General features: G+C 54.5%; 2 protein-coding genes across 2 annotated transcripts in view; one reads left to right on the top strand and one right to left on the bottom strand.

The window, feature by feature from the left end:
- The first annotated feature begins 1,704 nt into the window (after nucleotides 1-1,704).
- On the top strand, nucleotides 1,705-5,700 carry LOC308597545 (avidin-like). Its single transcript, XM_081213380.1, has 4 exons — nucleotides 1,705-1,862; nucleotides 2,409-2,622; nucleotides 2,820-2,940; nucleotides 4,996-5,700. The coding sequence occupies exons 1-4, from the start codon at nucleotides 1,737-1,739 to the stop codon at nucleotides 5,027-5,029; spliced, it is 495 nt and encodes a 164-aa protein (XP_081069506.1). The 5' UTR covers nucleotides 1,705-1,736; the 3' UTR covers nucleotides 5,030-5,700.
- A 302-nt stretch (nucleotides 5,701-6,002) lies between these two features.
- Nucleotides 6,003-21,977, bottom strand: part of GBA2 (glucosylceramidase beta 2) — a 29,367-nt gene continuing 13,392 nt past the window's right edge. The window contains exons 6-17 of the mRNA XM_081213357.1: nucleotides 21,649-21,751; nucleotides 21,398-21,551; nucleotides 19,432-19,557; nucleotides 17,986-18,164; nucleotides 17,582-17,686; nucleotides 17,238-17,345; nucleotides 15,182-15,333; nucleotides 14,971-15,077; nucleotides 9,142-9,284; nucleotides 8,898-9,013; nucleotides 6,825-7,016; nucleotides 6,003-6,727 (exon numbers count right to left, since the gene is read on the bottom strand). Coding sequence (XP_081069483.1) covers nucleotides 6,482-6,727; nucleotides 6,825-7,016; nucleotides 8,898-9,013; nucleotides 9,142-9,284; nucleotides 14,971-15,077; nucleotides 15,182-15,333; nucleotides 17,238-17,345; nucleotides 17,582-17,686; nucleotides 17,986-18,164; nucleotides 19,432-19,557; nucleotides 21,398-21,551; nucleotides 21,649-21,751 — 1,731 coding nt within the window. The 3' untranslated portion in view covers nucleotides 6,003-6,481. The remainder of the gene's footprint in view (nucleotides 6,728-6,824; nucleotides 7,017-8,897; nucleotides 9,014-9,141; nucleotides 9,285-14,970; nucleotides 15,078-15,181; nucleotides 15,334-17,237; nucleotides 17,346-17,581; nucleotides 17,687-17,985; nucleotides 18,165-19,431; nucleotides 19,558-21,397; nucleotides 21,552-21,648; nucleotides 21,752-21,977) is intronic.

Genomic DNA, 21,977 nt, shown 5'->3' with positions numbered 1-21,977 from the left:
GAGGACAAACAGTCGTTCTGTCTAGTAGCCAAGGCTGTTCTCCTTTATGAATGGTTTCCTATAAAGCATGTCAAAGTGATTTCACAATACAATCCAAAAACACAGGGAACAGTTGCAGGTATTAAATGAATTACAAACCCAATACTGTTCCTGGCTGGGAGGTGCCAGGAGGTTTGTTGAAAGAGGGAATTCTTCACCTGGTGCCAAGAAGCCAAAAGAGACAGTGGATTGGAAGGTGGGCTGCAGATAGCAGGGTAGACGGGGCACAAGGCAGAAGGCCATCAGACTCTTTGTTTTCCTTTAAAAGGCAGTAAGCCAATTGGGAATCTGTAAAGAAAGTTAGGGACACGGGTGGCGCTGTGGGTTAAACCACAGAGCCTAGGGCTTGCCGATCAGAAGGTCGGCGGTTCGAATCCCCACGATGGGGTGAGCTCCCGTTGCTTGGTCCCTGCTCCTGCCAACCTAGCAGCTCGAAAGCACGTCAAAGTGCAAGTAGATAAATAGGTACCGCTCTGGCGGGAAGGTAAATGGTGTTTCCATGCGCTGCTCTGGTTCGCCAGAAGCGGCTTAGTCATGCTAGCCACATGACCCGGAAGCTGTACACACGCTCCCTCGGCCAGTAAAGCGAGATGAGCGCCGCAACCCCAGAGTTGTCCATGACTGGATCTAATGGTCAGGGGTCCCTTTCCTTTAAAGAAAGTTAGAAAGCAAACGTGAGCGCAAAGTTCTAAGGCTTCTTAGGGGCAGAAGCAGAGATGCTGCTGGTGGGGAGGGTGAATGGGAGGAAGGAATGCTAACCATCCCCATCTGGGAATTTGTAGGGAGGGCATCCCAGGGCAACAGAAAACAACAACAGGAGAAGACCACAGTTGCTGAATGGGAGCCTGTTCCAGGGATTGGGGCCCTCACACTGTAGGCCCAATTCTGACCTTGTGCAAAACAGACCTATTGTAAGATGCAGGTTAATAAAGCAAAGAATTGCAAGTGCCTGCAGGTTAATTATTAATAATAATTTTATGATTTATATGCCACCCATCTGACTGGGTGGCTTCAGCCACTCTGGGCGGCTCCCAACAAAATATTAAAAACACACAATTCCTGAACAACGTAGGTCCAGGGTCCCTGAGCCCTTCTGTTCCAGCTCACCCCCTGAGATCATCTGCCGTAGCATCACTGGTCATTCCACAAGTTCGCCAGACTCAGCTGATGGCAGTATAAAACTGAACCTTTGGTGTCATTGACCAAGTCCTATGGAACTCTCTGCCACTGGAGATTCAGCAGACGCCTTCTGTGCCAAATTTTAAATGCCTGCTGAAACCTCTTCTTTTCCTCCAGGCCTAGGCAGGCAGCTAAAAATACAACCCCCACAATGGTCAACTGAATATTGTTTCTAATTCTTTTGATTTTCACTTGTTTTCAACTTTTTATGATTTTACTGTATGGTTTTATATTGTCCTAAACAGCTGTGGTATATTTCTATGGTACAGCAGTATACGAATATATATATCTATAAAGAAATAAGCAAATAAATAGATAACGGTGCCTGTTGGCAGGTGGTCGAACATCTTACCTGGCCGGGGTGGGGAGATGTCCGAGATGCCTCTGCCAGCCCCTCCGCCCTCTTGGCACCGGTCTCCGCGCCGCGCCCACCCGACTTGCGCAATTGCCCGCCCGCCCGGGCGCTATAAGAGGGCGGCCGCCGGCTCGACGGGGACATTCCCTTCCCGGCATCGAGGATGGCGCAGCGCACGGTCTCTCTCGGCGGCCTGGCAGGCTTGGCGCTCCTGGGCGCCCTTCTCGCCCTCTTGCCAGCCTATTCGCTGGCGCTGGACGTCCAGAGGAAAAGCCAGACTCCGGGCAAGGTAGGGCCAGGCAGAGGCGAGGCGAGGGGGACGGGGCGGGCAGGCGGCCGGGCAACTGGCATCCGCATCTGGGCAGAGGGGCTTCGGTGGTCTCCGCCTCGCTCTCCCCGCTGCGAAAGAGACCTGCGGCAGCGCCTCACCGGAGGGGCGGAAAACGAAGCCCCCGTCAGGGCGCGAAGGGAGCGGAGACGTCGGGGCGCCTCCCGGCGCGCTTGTGGGGCAGGGCGGGCTGCTGGCGGCTTCCCTTCCTCTGGTTTAAGGCTCCTTCTTTCGCAGGGTCTTAATTTCTGACATGCAGCTGCGACAGGCGCCTTGCAGGGGGTTGCTTCGGATGGGATTGGAAAATGTTGCGGAGAGGGAGGCAATAAAAATGTTGCGGGGCGGGGAGCTGGAGCAGGCGCGATATTCACGGGGCGCAAGGTGGCCGCTTGCGTGCGGCCGAGGGGTCCCTCTCTGATCTGCTGGGGAGTCGCCTTTGGGGCTGGACTTGATGACCCTCTGGGGTCCCTTCCCCCTGTCCCTTCTCTGACCCGCTCCTCTCCGCAGTGCAACCTGGCGGGGACGTGGGTGAACGATCTGGGCTCCAAGATGGTCATCGGGACCACCAACGAGGACGGCCAGTTCTCGGGCTCCTACCTGACCGCAGTCTCGGCTGCCACCGACGCCGCCATCCGGGAGTCGCCTCTGCACGGCAGGCAGCACCACACCAACCGGCGCGCCCAGCCCACCTTCGGCTGGACCGTCAGCTGGTCCTTCTCCGGTAGGCGGGGGGCGGGAGGCAGAGCCCCGCGGGGATAGAGAGGGGTCCGAGCAGCTCCGTGGACGGAGAAGGGAAGGGCCCCAGTCGCCCTTCCCGGTCATGCGGTGGCTTCTGGGGCTGGGCAGTCCCCCCCCCATGCCGCCCCTGAAGACCCTCGGCGCCAGACCACCGACCTCCCTCTCTCTGCCCCCTCGCAGACTCCACCACCGTCTTCGTGGGGCAGTGCTTCGTGGACGAGAAGGGCGAGGAGACCCTGGAGACGACGTGGCTGCTGCGGGAGGAGGTGGCGACGCACGCCGACGACTGGAAGGCCAACCGGTAAGCGGCCCGACAGGGGAGGGGGTCCCACTCCAGCCATTAAAACAGGCAGGCCAGACCCTGAAGGGGCGCCGTCGGGGCTGAGCATCAGTTCCCTCCCTTTCAGGTTCAGAAGGAGAAGCAGATCTTCCTAGGAAGGCTCCTGCTCTCCCCTGCGCTTCCAAGCAGATCTCAGGAGCCATTCAGCTCCCTCCGCCCCCGAGATGCGGGGAGCAAAAGCCCCACCTCGACTCCCCTCTGCAAAGAGGGTATCCCCATAAAAACGCAATCCTGCCAGAGGCGTCCAGGAACTCGCTTGACTTAGCCCAGTCCGCGAGAGCTCGGTGCTGAATTGGGCTCCGTCTCAAATCCGCTTTGCTAGCGGCCGAAGAATGCCTTCAGCCTCTAACTAGGTAACTGCAGCCCATGATGCTCTCAGAACACGCTGCTTGCTTCCGAAGAATTCCATCTTAAATTTGCCCAAACTGGAGCGCGGAACCCTGCTTGCCTCACCTCTAACGCGCATCCACGACTGGTCTTAATTTTATTTTAACCTGGGGGGCGGGGAGAGAATAAAACTGCTTACTAACCTTAGGTGATGTACACCTCCTCCCCAAGCAAGCAAGCAAGCAGCTAGACTAGCCGGACAGAACATCAACCGAACGAGGCGTCTGACTAGCCTTCCCGCAGCAAAAGTGCTTTCAGCTGCCCGCCTCCCGTTAGTAGGGAAGGCATTGGGAAGCCCCGCGATGCCGCGAGAGCACTTGGGGAGGGAGCGCCATGCAAAATGGTCCAGGAGGCCTGTGGGAGGCGGGCCAGTGCTCTTGAGAAACCCTGTCCCAAGATGTGAAGAGCTTTGCAAATTCTTAGCCAAGCCCAGTGACGGCATTTCCTGGACCAACAGCAAAGGGGTGCCTCGCCTCACACGGGGCTTAGGAGCAAGATCCTCTTGGAATCCCCCCGCCTGCAGGACGGCGACCAAAGCATCTCGCCCCAAGAGCAAAAACAGCCCCCACCGCACCCGAAGAAGCCAGCAAAAGGTTCTCCGAGGCCAGTTCACAAAGGTGGCTCCAGGAGCCCCGTCAGCGGGGAGGACAGCCCCATCCCGGACTTGGCTATGGAAACTCCTCACCCAGAGAGCTTCCTCTATCCTGGGGGGATTCCAGCTGCTTATATTACCCCCCCCCCCAGGTCTTAAGGGGGCTAGTGTCCTCTGCATCCTGATGGCACCACAGCCCAGAAGGTGGTCCTGCCAACCAAAGACCGCTTGGCTCGTCCCTCACAGAGCGGGAGCTCTTTCTGTGGTTTAGGGTTAGCCTAAGAGTTGCCGTCAGGGCAGAGAAGGGCTTTTGTGCCGCTAACAGCTGTGTGGCAGGCAGGAATCCAACAGGTTACTCCTTTTTACTATAGAAAAACACCAGGAAAGATTCGCCTTTTGTTATCTGTCAGAGAACTTGGTCCGTGAGTTAACAGCCCCTCAATTCCTCATCCCTGCAAGGCCAAAGAGGAGCCCCCCAGGTTGAAACTCCAGCTGCAGAGAATCCCCACCCCATCAGCCACTGGAGCCAAGAATACATTTGTGGGTCTGGGCCCCCACAAAGTCAACGGGCAAAGTTGAAGCCCTTCACTGCAGGCACCCACAATCTTCAGCAGACCTGGGACTGGAGCAGATAGGGACTGGCCTTCTCCCCACTGCCCGGCTCAATATCCCGTGGGGGCAGGCCTACAAGTGAAGCAGGGCTGCTGCAAACATCTCCCTCTGACTGGCTTGTGGGGAGGGGGGCTTACCCAACAGCAGGACAGCCCCCTCACTGCCTTGGGTGAAGAAACGGGGGCTGGCAGCTCTATGCCCCAGTCCATGCTTGCTTGCAAGGGGACTGCCCGGGAGGCCATCGCTCGGCTCCTGGCCCATTCTGGTGCCACTGCTGAGGGCGCACGTGGAGGAAGAGGGCAAGGCTGGCAGCTCAAGGGGCCGCGGGCACAGGGAGGCTCAGACACTGAAGCCAGCCCTGGCCCCAAAATCAGTGAAGGGCATTTGCTGGACAAATCTCAGCCTCTCTCTCTCTTTCCTTGCAGTGTTGGCAAGAACGTCTTTGTACGTGTCAAATAAAAAGGAACCAGGATCCAGGCCTGCTTCTGCAACTCGTGCGTAGGACCAGCTAGAAGATGGCTCCCCCTCCCTCTGCACTCCACCAGCACTGCCCCTCTGGCCTCTTCTATGGGGAAGGACAAAAATCCCCCCTCAGGGGTTGTGTATGCGCGCGCACGTATGTTGTGTGTCTTCCTTTCGGTCACTCCCCCACCAGCCTGCAGCTCCCCCTCCAGTTTGGCCAAGAGTGGGTCAAGAAAGGCTCACCATCGCACTCGCCAGAGCAGGGGTCAACAACCCAAGGCCCATGGGCCACAAGCGACCCACGGGGGTTGTTTACCAGCCCACGAGCTGCCCCCAAATTGAGCCGCCTGCTTGGTGAGTCCCCGCGCGCTGCGCTAAACCAACACAGTGCGAGGACTCACTTCTGTGGCACCAGAAATCGCGTCTGCGCAGACTCCGGACATTGTGGCCATGCACGCGCTCCGGCCCATGGAGGAAAACCTTGCCGACCCCTGCGCTAGAGAGGGCATTTGGTGGGGGAAACGTCTGATGCAGCGCTTGCCAATAGTTTATTCACTGTGCTTGCTCGGGGCTTTTTATTAGCCTTTCTGTATTCTTAAACTTTCTTTTAAATTCTCTGTCTCATGGGCTGATGACCAAAAAACCAATAAAGAAACTTTTCCACCATTGTCAATGAGAAATCACTCTCAAGGCTAGCCTACTATTTGCATATTGGCATCCCAGAGGGGAGCCTGACCCCACCCCACAACCCCCGGAGAAGGCCGAGAGGCAGGCACTCCCTGGAAACACAGAGGATCACGGGGGGGGGGCAGGATGTTGATGCAGCCCCCTCCCCACATTTAGGGAACAGACCCAACAGGCCAGGCAAGCCCCAGGAATGGCCAGGGGAGAGGGAGGTCAGCCCCACCCCCTAAAAGCACACCTGGAGCAACAGACATCCGCCCACAAAAATACACAGAGAGCCCCCCCATGCCAACAACTGTTTATTTTAAATTAAAATTATTCTGCATCTAAAAATAACTCTGGGGCAGCCCCCAGATTGTACAGAGCTTGATTGTGTGCAAATCAATCGTAGGAGAGAAAAGGGGGGGGGGGAGCAGGTGGTGAAGGGCCCCATCCTCCACCCCCCCTTGAAAATGGAGCACCGCTCCTCTTGTGAACTGGGGTGGGTGGGGCGGGGGCGGGCAGGGACACCTGCCACTGACCCCCAAAAGGAAAGGGCAGTCAGAAAGGGGGGGGGCAGAGAAAGATCCTTCATACACACCGTGCAGCAACAAGACCCCCCCCCCCCGCCGGGGAGCGGCTCAGCCATGCAGGGCCCCCCACATGCTTAAGAACACCAAGGGGGGCCTTGCCCAACAGGGAGGTGGCAGCAGCCCCACCCACAGGCCCCACCTTCCTGGCGGGCCAGTTGTGGGACCCCCACGCCTGCAGTGGGAGGGAGCTGCTTCATGGGCTCACGGCAATGGGGGAGTCAGAGGCCTCTGAGGAAGCGGGGGGCACCTGGGCCTCCCGTGCCCCCCTGCGCTCCAGGGCCAGCTGCATGCTCCAGATGCTGAGGGGGCGCATGTAGGCCAGCGAGCGATAGACCCTCCTCTGGCAATAGGCCTCGGGGGTCTGGAAGGCCATGCCCAGCCTCTCCCACACCGTCCGGTAGCAGCCCTCGGCCGTGCGGAAGCCCTCCTGGACCAGCCCCTGGAGGAGGAGGAGGAGGAAGAGGAGAGGGGGGTGAGAGCCAGCCCCCAGCCCGCCTCTCTCGCCCGCCCCACCCCAGCGCCCACCCCCCGCTCACCTCCTGGATCATGGTGGCGGCCAGGGCATACACCACGCCAACCCAAACCTCGTCCGACTGGACACTGGAGCGGTCCGGGACCCCGCTGGGACGCATGCCGTTGACGGCGCCCATCGTCCCCTGGGAGAAGCCCATGACGTTCCGCTCAAAGATGGTCTTCAGGGCACTCAGCACGTGGCTCTGGGGGAAGACCTGCAGGGAGGGAGAGCAGCGGGGACAGTTAAAAAAGTGAAATATCTTGGAGTGTGGATTACGGCCAAAAACTTAAATTTATATAAGGACAATTATGAGGTCACCTGGAGGAATATAAAGAAAGATATGGAAATTTGGGGGAGGATGAATCTTTCCTTTTTGGGGAGGATAGCTGTGGTCAAAATGAACATCTTGCCTAGAATGCTGTTCTTATTTCAAACTATACCAGTACTTAAAGGTCTAAAACAATGTAAAGAATGGCAGAAAGCCCTGGCGAGATACATCTGGCAGGGAAAAAGACCACGGATAAAAATGAAAATATTGATCGACAAAAAGGAAAGAGGGGGTTTTTCACTACCAGATCTGAGTATTTACTATGAAGCAGCATGCCTACTTTGGGTAAAGGATTGGATAAAATTGGAGAACAGAGATTTGCTGGACCTGGAAGGTTTTAACAACCGGTACGGGTGGCATGCATACCTCTGGTATGGGAAGGTGAAGGTCCATAGGGGCTTCCTAAACCATATCTTTAGGGGACCGTTATACCAGGTTTGGGAGAGAAATAAAAACCTCCTTGAAAGAAAGACACCCTGGTGGATCTCACCAATAGAGGTATCAACAATTAAGAAGACTAATATGGAAGGGGAAAATGCCACATACGAAGATTTGGTAAGAAAAACAGAACAAGGGCTTAAACTTAAACCTTATGAAGAGATAAAACATTTATTTACTAGTTGGCTACAATATCATGAGGTGAATGATCTGCTGAAGGAGGATAAGAGAAAAACAGGTTTTGATGACAAAAAATCAAGATTTAACATAGAGATAGTAGAAGGAAAGAACAAAACATTATCTAAAATATACGATATGCTGTTGGAATGGTACACAGGGGATGAGGAGGTGAAAGAGGCAACGATTAAATGGGCAATTGACTCTGGCTATAATATAGATTATGAGAGGTGGCGGGAATTGTGGAACAGTAATATTAAGTTTACGGCTTGTACAGTATTGAGAGAGAATGTCTGGAAGATGATATATAGATGGTATCTCACACCGGCGAAGTTGGCCAAAATGTATAGATTAAAGAATAAGACATGCTGGAAATGTGGCGAAGTGGGGGGAGACCTTTATCATATGTGGTGGTTATGCAGCAAGGTGAAGGCCTTTTGGGAATTAATTTATAATGAGCTTAAAAAAATATTAAAATATACCTTTCCCAAGAGACCTGAGGCCTTTCTGTTGGGTATAATGGGCAAAGAAATAAAAAGCGAGGACAAAATAATATTCCTCTACGCCACCACAGCCGCAAGAATTCTGCTGGCACAAAATTGGAAGTCGGAGGCTATACCTGGCATAAGTGATTGGCAGATTAAAATGGTAAATTACGCCGAGCTGGACAGACTAACAGGCAGGTTACGTGACCAAGATGAACAGAAATTCAAGAAAAATTGGAGTAAATTTTGGAATTATATTGGAACAGATTTATAAGATGATCTGGCGGGGAGAGAAAAACTCTATCAGCGACAATCTTAAGATTAAAAATAAATACGCAACCATGGAATTTATTAGAAACCTACCAAAAGGGTGGAGGGAAGTCAAAGACCTGACAGAGTACAAAACAGTTTCTATCTTTATGAATTTCTATGTTTAATTTCTGTGTGTATAAAATGGGAAATGGGAACAACAACTTATGTAATGGTTAATTTGCTTGATATGTAAACTTGTTTGTTTATTTATTTTTTTTGTTTTTTACTAAATACGAATAAAAATTTAATGCAAAAAAAAAAAAAAAAAAAAGGATGACTCCCTGCGTCCTGGTGGGACGCTCGCGACTGCGGACCAGCCCCCGCCCCCTCTGGGGACCCTCCTTGCCCTCCTCACCTCAGACTTGCCCTCTCCCAGGCCGCAAGCGCGGAGGAACCACTGCCCAGCCAGCTGGTCAGACATGATGCTGTCCGAGGAGGTGCTGTTGCTGCTGTCGTAGTTATAGTACTTCCCTGGAGGAGAGGACGGAGGGAGGGTGATCCCGGGCGGGAGAGAGACGCCTGCAGACATCCCAGAGCCCCCCCCCCGCTCACCCCCAGAGAAGGCAGGCAGGCAGGCAGCCGCCTTTGCCCCCACGCACCGTTCCAGAGCAGCTTCTCAAAGGCCGCTGTGCCCTTCGCCAGGATGGCCGAGTACGTCTGCCGGGCATCCTCCTCGCCCAGGAGCTGCGCCATCTGGCACATCATGCTGAGAGCCGCCAGCCACAGGCTTCCGCAGTAGGAGCTGCCAAAGCAAAGGAGGAGGAGGTTGGCACACGGGAGCCGTGGGGAGCCCTCCTGGCTGGGAAACCGGGGCCCATGCTGGGGCCACCACCAGAAGGGGGGCTGGAGGGCAGAGCAGCTCTGGGGTTTTGGGGTCCTCAGACCGGGGGGCTGCAGCTGAGGAGGGACTCCCTGCTCAGGCCTCTTGCTGTGTCTAGCCAGAGGGGGCGCTGTTGGCTATTTGCAGATTAGTTGCGCTGCAGAAAGCGTGCTGGGGAGACCAAACATTACAAGGAATGCAAAATAACTTTTACCTTAATTATAATATATCAATAAGCATGACCCATCCGCCAACCCCACCACCAGGGTACTGAGAGAGATAGGTGCTGCTCTTTATATACTATACCCAACAGCTTAATTAACATAACTTAACAGCACCTGCTAGGGACGCGGGTGGTGCTGTGGGTGTTTTAAAGCTCAGAGCCTAAGACTTGCCGATCAGAAGGTCGGCGGTTTGAATCCCCACGACGGGGTGAACTCCCGTTGCTCGGTCCCTGCTCCTGCCAACCTAGCAGTTTGAAAGCACGTCAAAGTGCAAGTAGATAAATAGGTACCACTCTGGTGGGAAGGTAAACGGCATTTCTGTGCGCTGCTCTGGTTCGCCAGAAGCGGCTTCATCATGCTGGCCACATGACTGCCGGCTCCCTTGGCCAGTAAAACAAGATGAGCGCCGCAACTCCAGAGTTGGCCATGACTGGACCTAATGGTCAGGGGTCCCTTTACCTTTACCAGCACCTGCTGTACTGCTTCAGAGCTGTAAAACTAGGTCACGTTATTTGCTTTGGCCCTTAAAAAAAGACACATCTTGTGGAACAATAATGAACCTTCAAATTTAAAGAGACCATTCAACAGGGGCTCAGTGGCCAGAGAGAGACCAGCCCCCTGGCAGATCTCTTTGCAGAACGGAGCAGGCTGTGGGGCCAGATGCCAGCCTCTCTTGCGGCCGGGAGGGAACAGGGCTGCATCTGCCCCCTCCTCTGTGGCCTGATCCAGGCAGCCAAGGGGGCAGTTTGGGCTGCCAAAGGGAGAGCGCCTGCCTGGCACTCTCTTGCTGGGCAAAGAGGGGCAATTCTCTGGCTGGTTGGCTTTCAGGCTCACCCACAGAGGGGCCAGGCAGCTCTGCTGGGTCCAGCTAACCTGATAAAGTGCGGGAGGGGCAGCCCCCAAATCTCCGAGCACCAGGGAAAGGAGCCAGCCCTGTTCCCCCCAAACTCAGACACACCCTCCCTCCTGAAGGCCCCCCACAATCTACAGGCCAAAGCCCCACATGGCAGCTCTGGCGCTCGGGGGCTGTCAACTGAGGACTTGATTCGTACATGTCGCCTGACTCCTAGACAGGGGTGCTGAGAATAGAGCAGGCGTCAGCAAACGTTTCCAGCAGGGGGCCGGTCCACTGTCCCTCAGACCTTGTGGGGGGATGGACTATATTTTGGGGCAAAAAATGAACGAATTCCTGTGCCCCACAAATAACCCAGAGATGCATTTTAAATAAAAGGAAACATTCTATTCATGTAAAAACACGCTGATTCTTGGACTGTCCGTGGGCTGGATTTAGAAGGCAATTGGGCCGGATCCGGTCCCTGGGCCTTAGTTTACCTACCCATGGTATAGAGGGCAGAGGGAGCTTCAACCCCCTCAATATTTAGGAGCAGGGGGCTCAGGACCCCAAATATTGAGGGGGGCTTCCACCCACCACCACGCTGGGCACCATCCTCCTGCCCTGCTGAGTGCTTGGCAGCTGGGCAGGATGGGCAAGGGTGAACATCACCCTCCGTGTGCCCCTCGCTCACCGCAGCTGCTCTCTGGCCCTCAGGTTAGGCGTGACCCAGGAAGGGTCCTGCTGCGGACGGCAGCCTCTCTCTGCTGTGGCACAGCTGCGCAAGGGGCAGCCCAGCTGAAAAGAGGGGGGCACCTCACTGCTGCTGCCAACTCTCCACTCCCAGGAAGCTTCTTCCCCCTGGCACATGGGAGCCAGGCTCCAATGGGGGCTGTTGGGGAGACACCTGGTCGTGCCCCCTCCAGAAAACGCGCCTGGTGGATGGTGGGCCAAGTGGTCTGGCCAGGTTGGGGGGCGTCATGCATGTGATGTCATGCACACGTGATGCGCCCCCCCCAACTCTGATGTTAAATAAGTTGGAGTTCTTGTTATTAAATATACCAAGAAAAAAGCACACCAAGAACTCTGGCCAATGTAAGTTTCAGTCGTGGGAGTGGCCCCCTACTCGCAAATCAATAGTCAGTTGTAACAAAAACTAATCCATTCATAAGTATGTATTCTGACCAGGATTACAAACTCTAACAGAGATTACAAACTCAAACTCATAAAAATATGTATAACACAATAATAATGAGTAGAGATAAAATCATGTTAGTTCAGGTTATTGTGGTAGCTTTTCTGTGCTCAAGATACACATTGATCTACCCACACGTAGTTGTTACCCTTGAGAAACGTAGAAAATAACAGGACATATTTATCCGAAAGTCTTCAAACTTACACAACCCTTTAAAAATTAGCTGATGAAGGTGAATACATCGAAACAGGGCCCTGTCCTGGTTTCTAATCCATAATTGACTTCTGCTCAATGACTGAAACTAAGACCTCCACGACAAATCTGGACTAACATGAACTTATCTCTACTCATAAACTCTTATCTTTAATTCTGTAATGAATTATTGTGTTATACATATTTTATACATACATATCCTTGTCAGAATACATACTTTTGAATGGATTAGTTTTTGTTACTATTGCAAGTAGGGACCCTGCCCAACTCTGGGCGCAACTGGGCGTGCCTGCTCCTAAAAGCCTCTCGTTTTGAGATGGGGCCACTCTAGTCAAGATTTGCCAAAAGAGAAGAAATAACTTGTCATGTATGCTACAACTGCAGCTAGGATATTTCCAGCACAAAGATGGAAAAGTGTAGAAGAAGAAGAATGGCAAGAATAATGGATGGAAGACGCTGAAAAGGCCAAGTGAACGGAAAGACTTCGAGACAAGGACAAGAGAGATTTTAAGAAAGACTGGGAGCCAGTCAGGTCATATTTACAGGATCAATACAAAGAAATGGACTCACTTGCAGGGGTTGATTAAACACAATTAACAAAATAAATAATGGAAATAGAATGAGGATGCCAAAATGATAAGAAAAGAATAATTATTTTTAAAATCTTAAAAACTAAGAAATAACAAAAAAGCAAGAGTTCATATGTCAAAAAACCAGAAGAGGAAGTGGAGGGAAGTAATGGGGGGGGGAGGTTGGGGAATGGTATTTTTGTTATATATTATGATATTTTGATGTTAAAAAAAGTAAAACTTTAATAAAAATTATTTTTAAAAAAGAGAGACGGGGCCAGTCTTGCTACTTGACACATGAAATGTGGGATATTGCATGGCTGGAAAAGCGAAAGAAGCAGCCAAGAGTCCTCAGGGGCCAAAGAAAAAAAAGGGGGGGGGGTTGTAGCTGTCTGCTTTGCCTTTATTTCATTTGTAAGAAAGGAGGAACATGGCTGAGGACCACCTCACTGGCCCAGAAACCAAAAGGGCCACTGACTCGCAGGGTTATTTGAATACTGCAATCCTTTCCCTTGGTATGGCAAGGCCCGTGTTTTGCATTCCTGCCTTGTTTAAACATCAAATCTGTGCCATAATCTGTTCCAGTTGCTGCCTTCCAGGCACCCAACACACCTCTGGTGTATTTGTTTATTTGGGTTTCATTTTATGTCTGTACTTGTTCAACTGCGGTCTCTAATTGCATATGGATTCTGCATGTTGTCATCAGATCCTGTGTAATGACACTGCATTTTGCAGATTTTTAGAAAATTAATAAAAATATTTTTAAAAACTGAGGAGGGGGCTCTCTAGTCAGTTCATGCATAAGACTCTGTGAAAGGATTGTGTGGAACTGTAACAACCCTTCATGTGGATTACAGTGGTACCTCGGGTTACAGACTCTTCAGGTTACAGACTTCGCTAACCCAGAAATATTACCTCGGGTTAAGAACTTTGCTTCAGGATGAGAACAGAAATCGTGCTCCAGCGGCGCAGCGGCAGCAAGAGGCCCCATTAGCTAAAGTGGTGCTTCAGGTTAAGAACAGTTTCAGGTTAAGAACGGACCTCCAGAACAAATTAAGTACTTAACCCGAGGTACCACTGTATTGGACTCTGTGAACAGACAGGTGGAATAGGCACTATTACACGGATGGACCTTATGCATGAACTGACTAGAGCAGTGTTTCCCAACCTTTTTTGGGCAAAGGCACACTTGTTTCATGAAAAAAATCTCGAGGCACACCACCATTACAGCCCCGTGACGTCAGCGCACAGCGTCACGCCGGGAGGGACGCACGAAAGTGTAAGTTTCAATTTTTCTCCCTCCCCCTTGCCTTCCTTCTGTGCCAACCGCCAAAAAGCCAAGAAAAAAGCCAAGACTTTAGGGCAGCAGGTCGACACGGAAGAAGCTCCTACCTAAGGACAGGTGCGACGGCCGTGTCCTCTTCTGCCACACTTGGCAGCCCTGCCTCACGGTCATGACTCCCACCCTGATTTCTCCCCGCAGGTCGAGCGGCACAGGCAGCCCAATGTGTCCAGCCCAGACACAAGCCCCGCTTCCCCACTCTAGATCCTGAATGCGACCAAGTGCTCTGGACTCCCGAGCAGGGTGGGAAAGAGGACTCGCATCTGGTAGCCTCCGGGCTCTTCGCCTGCTCGAGGGATGGCATTGCAGGCAAGCTGCCGGCCGTCGCCATCGCCGCCCCCTCATGCGAGTGGACCTGCCCGGAGTGGTGGGCCGGGGGAGGCTCGCTCTCTGTGGGGATGTGGCCCGCACGCGCGGCCCCGCTTCCTCCTGCCCAGGGCTGAGCTCCTTACCCGCGATCTCAGTCTCGCGCACGCGGATCCCACTTATTCCGAAGCTCGCGCCACTAGCCGGGGCTCTCACACCGTGCCAGGGCGAGGCGGCGCGGCCCACTGACGTCATCGCGGCTCGCCGCCGCCCTCGACTTCCCTGTTCCCTCCCCTCCCTCGGGTCGCCGTGGTTACCGAGGACTGCAAGCTGCTCGGGCGAGCGTGTAGCATTAAGTGGGAGAAGGAAAATTAAAATTAAAACTCGCCTGAAGGCCGCCTCTCCGGATATGAAGCTATCTTTCGAATTTTTAAATTTTTCCCGCGGCACACCAGGCAACGTCTCGCGGCACACTAGTGTGCCGCGGAACACCGGTTGGGAAACACTGGACTAGAGGATGAACTGATCCACTGGGTCTTCTGCTTTTTTTGTTGGACTTTATGAGACTTCTGTTGGAGTCTATAGTTTGATACAATGAACAGTATACATTACTTATTCAAAAGTACAGCCGGTTACGCCTTGCGTGTTTATTGAATATGTTTCACGTAGCCATAGGTTTGTTGTTCTTGTTTTGCCCTCTCAGCCTAGGCAGCCGTTTTGGCAGAGGGAGCCCCTCTCCCTTCAAAGCGCAGCCCCTCCCCGCCAGATGCCCGCCTGGGCCTGCCCCAAAATTGACCACTCTGCCGATGCAACCACCTGGGAGTGTTGAGCCCAGCTCAGCACTTGGCCAGCGCAGCCCTCCTCAAAGAATCCCGGTTGGAAAGGGCCCCCGAGGGTCATCCAGCCCACGCCCTCCTGCCTGCTCACCTGGCGCCCGTCACCACCCAGGCGTCGTAGGTCTGGTCGGCGAAGCCAGAGTTCTCGATGAGGCCGTCGCCGTCCTTGTCAAACTTCAGCTCAGACTCCATCACGGCCTGCAGGGAGCGGAAGGGAGGAGGTGGGGGGCGTTTGGGGCCTGCCCCCTGCCGCGGCCTGCCCCAGTTTTGCCACCGCCCCCCAGCCCGCCTCCTGGCGTTACCTGGCAGACGGGCCACATGTCCCGCAGGTAGGCAGAGTCCTTCGTGAGGTAGTAGTCGCGATACACCTGCAGCACAAACTTCAGGTTCAGGTCCTTCCAGGCGGCCGTGTCGTGGATCAGGTAGGCGTTGAGGTGCTGCCAGGGCTCGTCATCTGGGGGGGGAGAGAAGGGGGGAGAGTGAGGCCCAGGGGGTCCCCCTGCCTGTTGCCCCACCCCTGCACCCTTGGGAGTCTGCACCCAGGCCACGATCCGGGCACGCACCTGAGAAGGGCCGAGCAGAAAGAGGGCTGGCCAGGGAGAAGCAAAGGAGGAGGACCAGGGTGGGTAACAATTTAAAAAATAAATAAATTAAAAAATCTGATTTTTTTTATTTAAATCAGATTTTTAAAATAAAATGCTTTTGGAGGAAAAATCTCTCCAATGATTTTCTATTTAAGTTTCATTATAGTCCGAAGGCTATTCATCAGGAAATAAGGATTTGTTTTAAGTTTTTCATCTGGTTTTTTTTTTTAATTGTTTAACCACATCAGTTAACAAACATGGGTACCTATGCTATAATGTTATTGTTTTAGTTAAACAAATTGTTTAAATTGTCATTAAGGAAATGATTATTATTCTCCTTCCAATAAAGTACAGCAGAAAAGCTGTCCAAATCTAAACAGTTAACATTAAACCTCACCATAATTTCATAATTCTCTATGTATTTCTAATAGTATAACCACATCAGTAATTTTTGATATAACTGTAAAAACTACTCTGAAAATTTATTATTCCAAAAAGGAAACCTTCATCTGGTTGTAAATATTAAGATTGTACCAGCAAGGAGGAGTCTTTCTGTAAAAAATGATTGAAACCAAGTCTTACTGACTAGTGATCGAAATTGTGATTGAAATCGATTTAAATCAAATCCACCCTGAGGAGGACCCCCTCCAAGCGTGTCTCAGGCCCCTCTGAAGGCAGAGGCAGCCCCACGGAGAGAGGGCAAAAATGCACAGAAAGAGGACCCCCTTTCACCCGAGATCAGAGGGCGCACTGGGGGGCACCTGAGTTGGCGGTGAATGCCAAGAAGCAGCGGCAGCGGCTTAGGGAGGCTCTCAGGCCCCCTCCTGCCTGACGTGGGGCCTCAACTGGAGAGCCAGGGAGGGGCAGCGGGTCAAGTGTTGGGCTACTGGGACCTGGGAGGGAGACCCGGCTTCCAATCCCCACTGGGCTATGACAGGAGAGTCTCAGACCAAATGTAAATGAAGTGCAAGCAAGGCTCTTGGAACTGATGGTGGAGACGCTCTATGTACCTTTCCTTCTTTGTTTGTTTTGTAACTCAAGAACTTCTTTAATAAAAACTATTTTTAAAAAAAAACACCACGGGGCCACTAAGCTCACTGGGTGTCTTGGGGGCCAATTGCTGCCTCTCAGCCTAGCCTCCCTCGCAGGGGTGTAAGGTAAAGGGACCCCTGACCATTAGGTCCAGTCGTGACCGACTCTGGGGTTGTGGCGCTCATCTCGCTTTACTGGCCGAAGGAGCCGGCGTACAGCTTCCGGGTCATGTGGCCAGCAGGACTAAGCCGCTTCTGGCGAACCAGAGCAGCGCACAGAAATGCCGTTTACCTTCCCGCTAGAGCGGTACCTATTTATCTACTTGCACTTTGAGGTGCTTTCAAACTGTTAGGTTGGCAGGAGCAGGGACCGAGCGACGGGAGCGCACCCCATTGTGGGGATTCGAACCGCACGACCTTCTGATCGGCAAGTCCTAGGCTCTGTGGTTCAACCCACAGCGCCACCCGCATCCCTTCGCAGGGGTGTAGTGGAGACTAAATGCATGCAGGGAGAATCGCTGGCACCCCTTTGAGCTCCTGGGAGAAAAAGGTGGGATAGAAATGCAATACAGGAAATTAATGAGATGCGCCCCCAGCTGGAAGGGGGGTTCTCGGATCTGGCAAGTGGGGGCCGGGGGCCATCGCTGTGCCTGCGGTGAGATCAGCCTGAGCCTCTTTTGCCCGGGTGGGGGGCTGCCCTTTGCCCGGCGAGCACCAGGGCGGCTCTGGAGGTGCGGCCTCACCAGGCTCCCCGATGTCGTGGGGCACCACGTTGCGCAGCTTCACTTGCGCCGTCTGCCCGCTCATCAGGTACATGCGCGGCCGGGTGTCCTCGCTCAGGATGGCGGCCGCTGCGGGAGAGAGAGAGGGGGGGTCCATGGTTGAGGGGTCTCGCTCTCTCTTGCCCTCCCCCCTTTGGCTCAAGGGGCCTTGGCCTCCCCAGAAAAAGCCAAGGCCCAGGGAGAAGCGATGCCCTGTTGTTACCCCCCCCCCCCCGGTTCACCCCCGGGACCCGACTCCAGCAGAGGCCCTCCTATGGGGCGTTGGGGGGGGGGGAGAGACGACTGGGAGGGGGTGGCTCACCCACCCATGTCGTACTGCAGACTCAGCTCCAGTTTGGGCCACAGCATGGCGAGGGCAAAGGAGGCATAGAAATGGACGTCGTAGGTGTTGTACATGAGGTACTCCTGGCCTGGAAGCAGCAGAGGGAAGCGGGCAGGTGGGCACCGGCGGAACTCCCGGCCCCAAGAATGCACACACCATACATCCAAAGAACCCCCCCCCTTCCATAATCATGGGAACTGTAGTTTATGGGTGCTGGGAAGGGCAACTACAGTTCCCAAGGTGCACATGCTTCAAATCTGTGGTGCCTCAGTCTGACCCAAGGCTGGGGGTGGCAAAGGCCCTCATCCCCTTCCCTCTCCCCTCCTGCCATGGGCCACAGACCTCCCTCTGCCGCAGCAGCAATGGCAGCAGAGTCCTGCCCCTTACCTTCCAGGTATGCAAACCTCCCATACTCCTTCAGGACGGCAAGGTGCTGGGAGAGGCCCAGGGCGGCCCCCAGGGCAGCCGCGGGGTCTTCCGGCTGAAGCTCCACCCACAGGGTCCCTCCGTCTGCCAGGAAATACAGCTCATTGAAGATGGCGGACTTGTACCAGGGGGGCAGGTCGCTGCAATGGGGGGCGGAAAGAAAGGCACTTGTACGTGGGCCCCCCAAGGAAGAGCCAGGAGGGGGAGGACCCTCCTTTATCAGAGGCTGGACGACCCCCTGCCAGGTGCCGGGGGGGGGGGAGAGACGATCCCTGGGACCCCCCTCCTACTCTGCAATTCTGGGATTCTGTCACAAGGAAGGAGGCGCAGGGATCCCCAAGCCCCCACCTGGGAGCAGGGCTAGAAATTCGCCAGGGGCCAGGCATCTTGGCTACTGGCATGGGTCCGATCGCAACTACCCAGAGATTTCTGGGCACCAGGTTGGCAACTGCAGTTCAAAAACCTCTGCCTTAGTCCATAGTTCACGCCATTCTCACTGTGCGTCTTTCTCCCTCTTGCAAACTGGGACAAACGAATAATTTTATGAGCAAGTGATGGCCAAGCAATGTAGCTGAGACCATAGAATTGGAGAATTGGAAGCGACTTGGAGGGTCATCTACCGGATTTTTCGCTCTATAGGACGCACCTTGTTTTAGAGGGGGAGAACAGGAAAAAACAATTCTCTCCCTCTCTGCGCAGCGCCCCTTCAGCGAAGTGGTAGGAGAAACGGAGCCCCTTCCATTTCTCCTCCCGCTTCGCTGAAGGGGCGCTGCGCAGAGAGGGAAAACTGTGCAGTGCCTCTCCAGCGAAGCAAAGCCTGGAGAGCAAGAGGGATCGGTGCGCACCGACCCCTCTCGCTCTCCAGGCTTCAGCCGGCTATCCGCAAGCCTTCGGAGCACAGAGGGAACTCCCGGAGCGCTTCGGAGGCTTTGCATTGCTATCGCTGAAGCCAAGGAGCCTGCATTCGCTCCATAGAACGCACACACATTTCCCCTTAATTTTTGGAGAGGAAAATGTGCGTCCTATAGAGCGAAAAATACGGTAGTTCAAGCACCTGCTGGGCAAACAGATGTTCTGTTGGGTTTAAGGGGCCATTTGGTGCCTAGCAGACATATCGGAGGGTCTTGCCCTATTAGGGAAGGAAAGGGAGCTGGGGGGGGGGCAGAGGGCCACACCACACTCAGGGAGGGGCAGGACTGTCCCATGGGGGCAGCTCATATCACGGACCCCCATGCGGGCTTGCAGACAGTCACTCGCTTGCCCTGGCCTGGGCCCTCTGGCCTGGTGTGGGCGCCTGAGCAGCCTGGCCAGGAGAACCCATCAGGCGGGGGGAGCCCCCCCCCCGGCCCTTCCTGGCGGCCAGGATCTGCTCCCGGCCTGTGGCTGCCAGCAGAGGGAGGGCTGTACCTGTTCTCCAGGATGGGGCGCTGCCAGGCCTCAATCTTTTCCTCCCACGCCTGGTAGCACGAGAGGGTGTAGTGAGACAGAGCCGGGCAGGCATCTCCCTTGCTGCCAAAGAAGCACGTGTACCTCCTGCAGGGGAAGAGGAAGAGGAGGAGGAGGAGGAGGAAGGCACATCAGGACACCAGACTCGGCACTTGCCAGAAACAGCAGGCAGGGACCCTCTGCCCACTCCTTGCCCGCGTCAGGCTGCTCCCGGGAGCAGGGGTGGTCTCTGGGCGAGAGGCCTTTGTGCTGGCTTCCCAGGGGCTGCCGCAGGGCTGGGATCAAGCCCCTTCCGCTTGAGGGGAGAGATGCGGACCTCCCTGCCAGCCTTCAGTGGGGGGAAGAGATGCCCATGTGCCAGTCTGGGGGGTGGTGCCCCCTGCACATTCAGAAGGTGGCAGATGGGATGGCGGGGCTGCCCAGGCTTCGCGTGGGAATGACAGGGGTCTTTCTCTGCCCCCCCCCCCATCTTCTTCTGGAGCAGGAAAAGGGCACACAGTTCAAGTCCCGCTCAGGGGAAGAGGCAAAATGGGGAGTCTGGACAGGGCCTGGCAGAGGACGGGTGCAGCCACTCTGCCCGGCCTCCACATGGCTTGGATTTCTCTCTCACCCTCTCAGGTCAACTCCCTCAATTTTCCATTTTGCGTTTCACTTTTAGTTTGTTTACCACTTTCTGTATCGCTCCACCCAAGGCAGCTTCCAAGCCGGAGAAGCAACAGGAAGCAAAGGGAAGATCCCACGCCCAGGAAAAATCCCACCCAATGCCACTAACTCCTCATAAATATCACTTTTAAACAACCAACTAACAGAAAGTAACATTCAGCAGTCTATTCAGAATATAACATTGCACAATAAAATTAACTCTCAAAATATTACCAAATAGCAAGCAAATAAAAATCCGGACTCAACAACTACAATCAATGATTCCTGGACTAAACTCAAAAAAATTGCAGCAACTATTTGCTACAGGACACAAAAGAACAAAGTGAGTCAAGGTCACAGGCTGGATCTAGTTATTTCCTGAGCCAACAGCTCAGCTCCCGCCTCTCCCTTTGTGAGCCTTGGCCTGGGAATCTCCCTGGTTTGGGGAGGGATACAAGGGCAACTCCGGGGGGGGGGGGTCTGCACAGAGCCCTGCTCAGTGGTTGGGGGGCGGTGCGTGGGTCACGGGGGGCTAAGGGAGGCCACAGCCAGGACGGTGGAGTCAGGATGAACCAAAGTCATTTCCTAGGAGGAAGACTGTGCCAGCTGACCAGGAGGCCTGCAAACAGCAGGCAACAGCTGTGTCAACAAAAGGTGGCAGGTCGGGGGGGGGGGCTGGTTTCTCTCCTGCCTGCCTGAGTTGCCCCCCCCCCATGGAAAATGCCTCAGAGCAGGTTGGGAACAAAGGGGAGATGCAGCTCCTTATGCTGGACAGAAGGACATAGAAGAGCGCCGGCTGGATCAGGCCCATGGCCCCTCTGGGCCACCATCCTCTTCCCACAAGCAGGGATCCGAGTGCAAGAGCTTCAGAAGCATCACTGCCTCTGGCTGTGGGGAGCAGAGCAGTGCCCTCGATTGCCCACTCCTAATCCTCCACCATGAATTTCTCCAGCTCTTGGAAAGCCCTCCAGGTCGGGGGCCATCCCTGCCTCCTGAGGCAGAGAGTTCCACAGTTTAACTCTGCACTGCACGAAGGAGGACTTTCTTTCGGCATCCAGCTTCCCCGGGTGCCCACAAGTTCTCGTCACCCGGTCTGGGTGAGGCTGGGTGTGCCAGCTGAGCACACTGTGGCACAGCCTGCCAGTGCAGATGGCCCCACCCGCAGCAGCACAATGCCTGGCCGAGAGGAGGCTGGAATCAGGCCCACACTTGCCTCAGGTGATCCCTCGGCTATGAAGCCAAACCTTAAGAAATGTACCACGCAGCCACAGCAGCAGGCGCTCACCTGCGGTGCTCCTTCTCTTTGGAGCCAAACCGAATGCAGGGCATATCCCAGGCCAAGGCAAACTCCAGCGTCGAGTGCCCGGAAGCTGGCACCGTGCAGGTGGCACACACAGCTGCTGCACAAGCCTCCCCCTTCTCCGTTGGGGGGCTTTTCCCTGAAAGAGAGAGCACACCCTTTGCACATCAGGGCGCCTGGCCTTTTGCTCCCTCCCCCCCTCTGTGCCACCCCCTCCTGGGGGGCCTGGGGCTCACCTGGTGGGGACGCCAGCTTGCCATCTGCCAGGAGGTCCTGCCACACTTCCTGCCCAGTGCCAGCAGGGTTGAACGTGGTGAGGTGGGTCACGGTGGTGCCTGCCTAGAGGGGAGAGCGAAGGAATCGAAACCCGGCCCTGTGGCAAAGACCGGGCGCCAAGGGAGGGGGCCAGCAGAAGGGCAGCAGGGATAGGAAGCCCAGCAGCCCAGAGTCCCACCTGTGAGACAGGTGAGTTGAGAGTGATCTGTGGGGGTCAGGTGGGATTGCTATGAGGAATTATGAAAAATGAAGCAAGCCATTGTGTCAGCAATGAAAGCATTGTGTTGAC

This window comes from Podarcis bocagei, assembly GCF_964188305.1.
Source record: "Podarcis bocagei genome assembly, chromosome: 11".
Lineage (NCBI taxonomy): Eukaryota > Metazoa > Chordata > Lepidosauria > Squamata > Lacertidae > Podarcis > Podarcis bocagei.
This window is presented reverse-complemented; position numbering and strand designations above follow the sequence as displayed.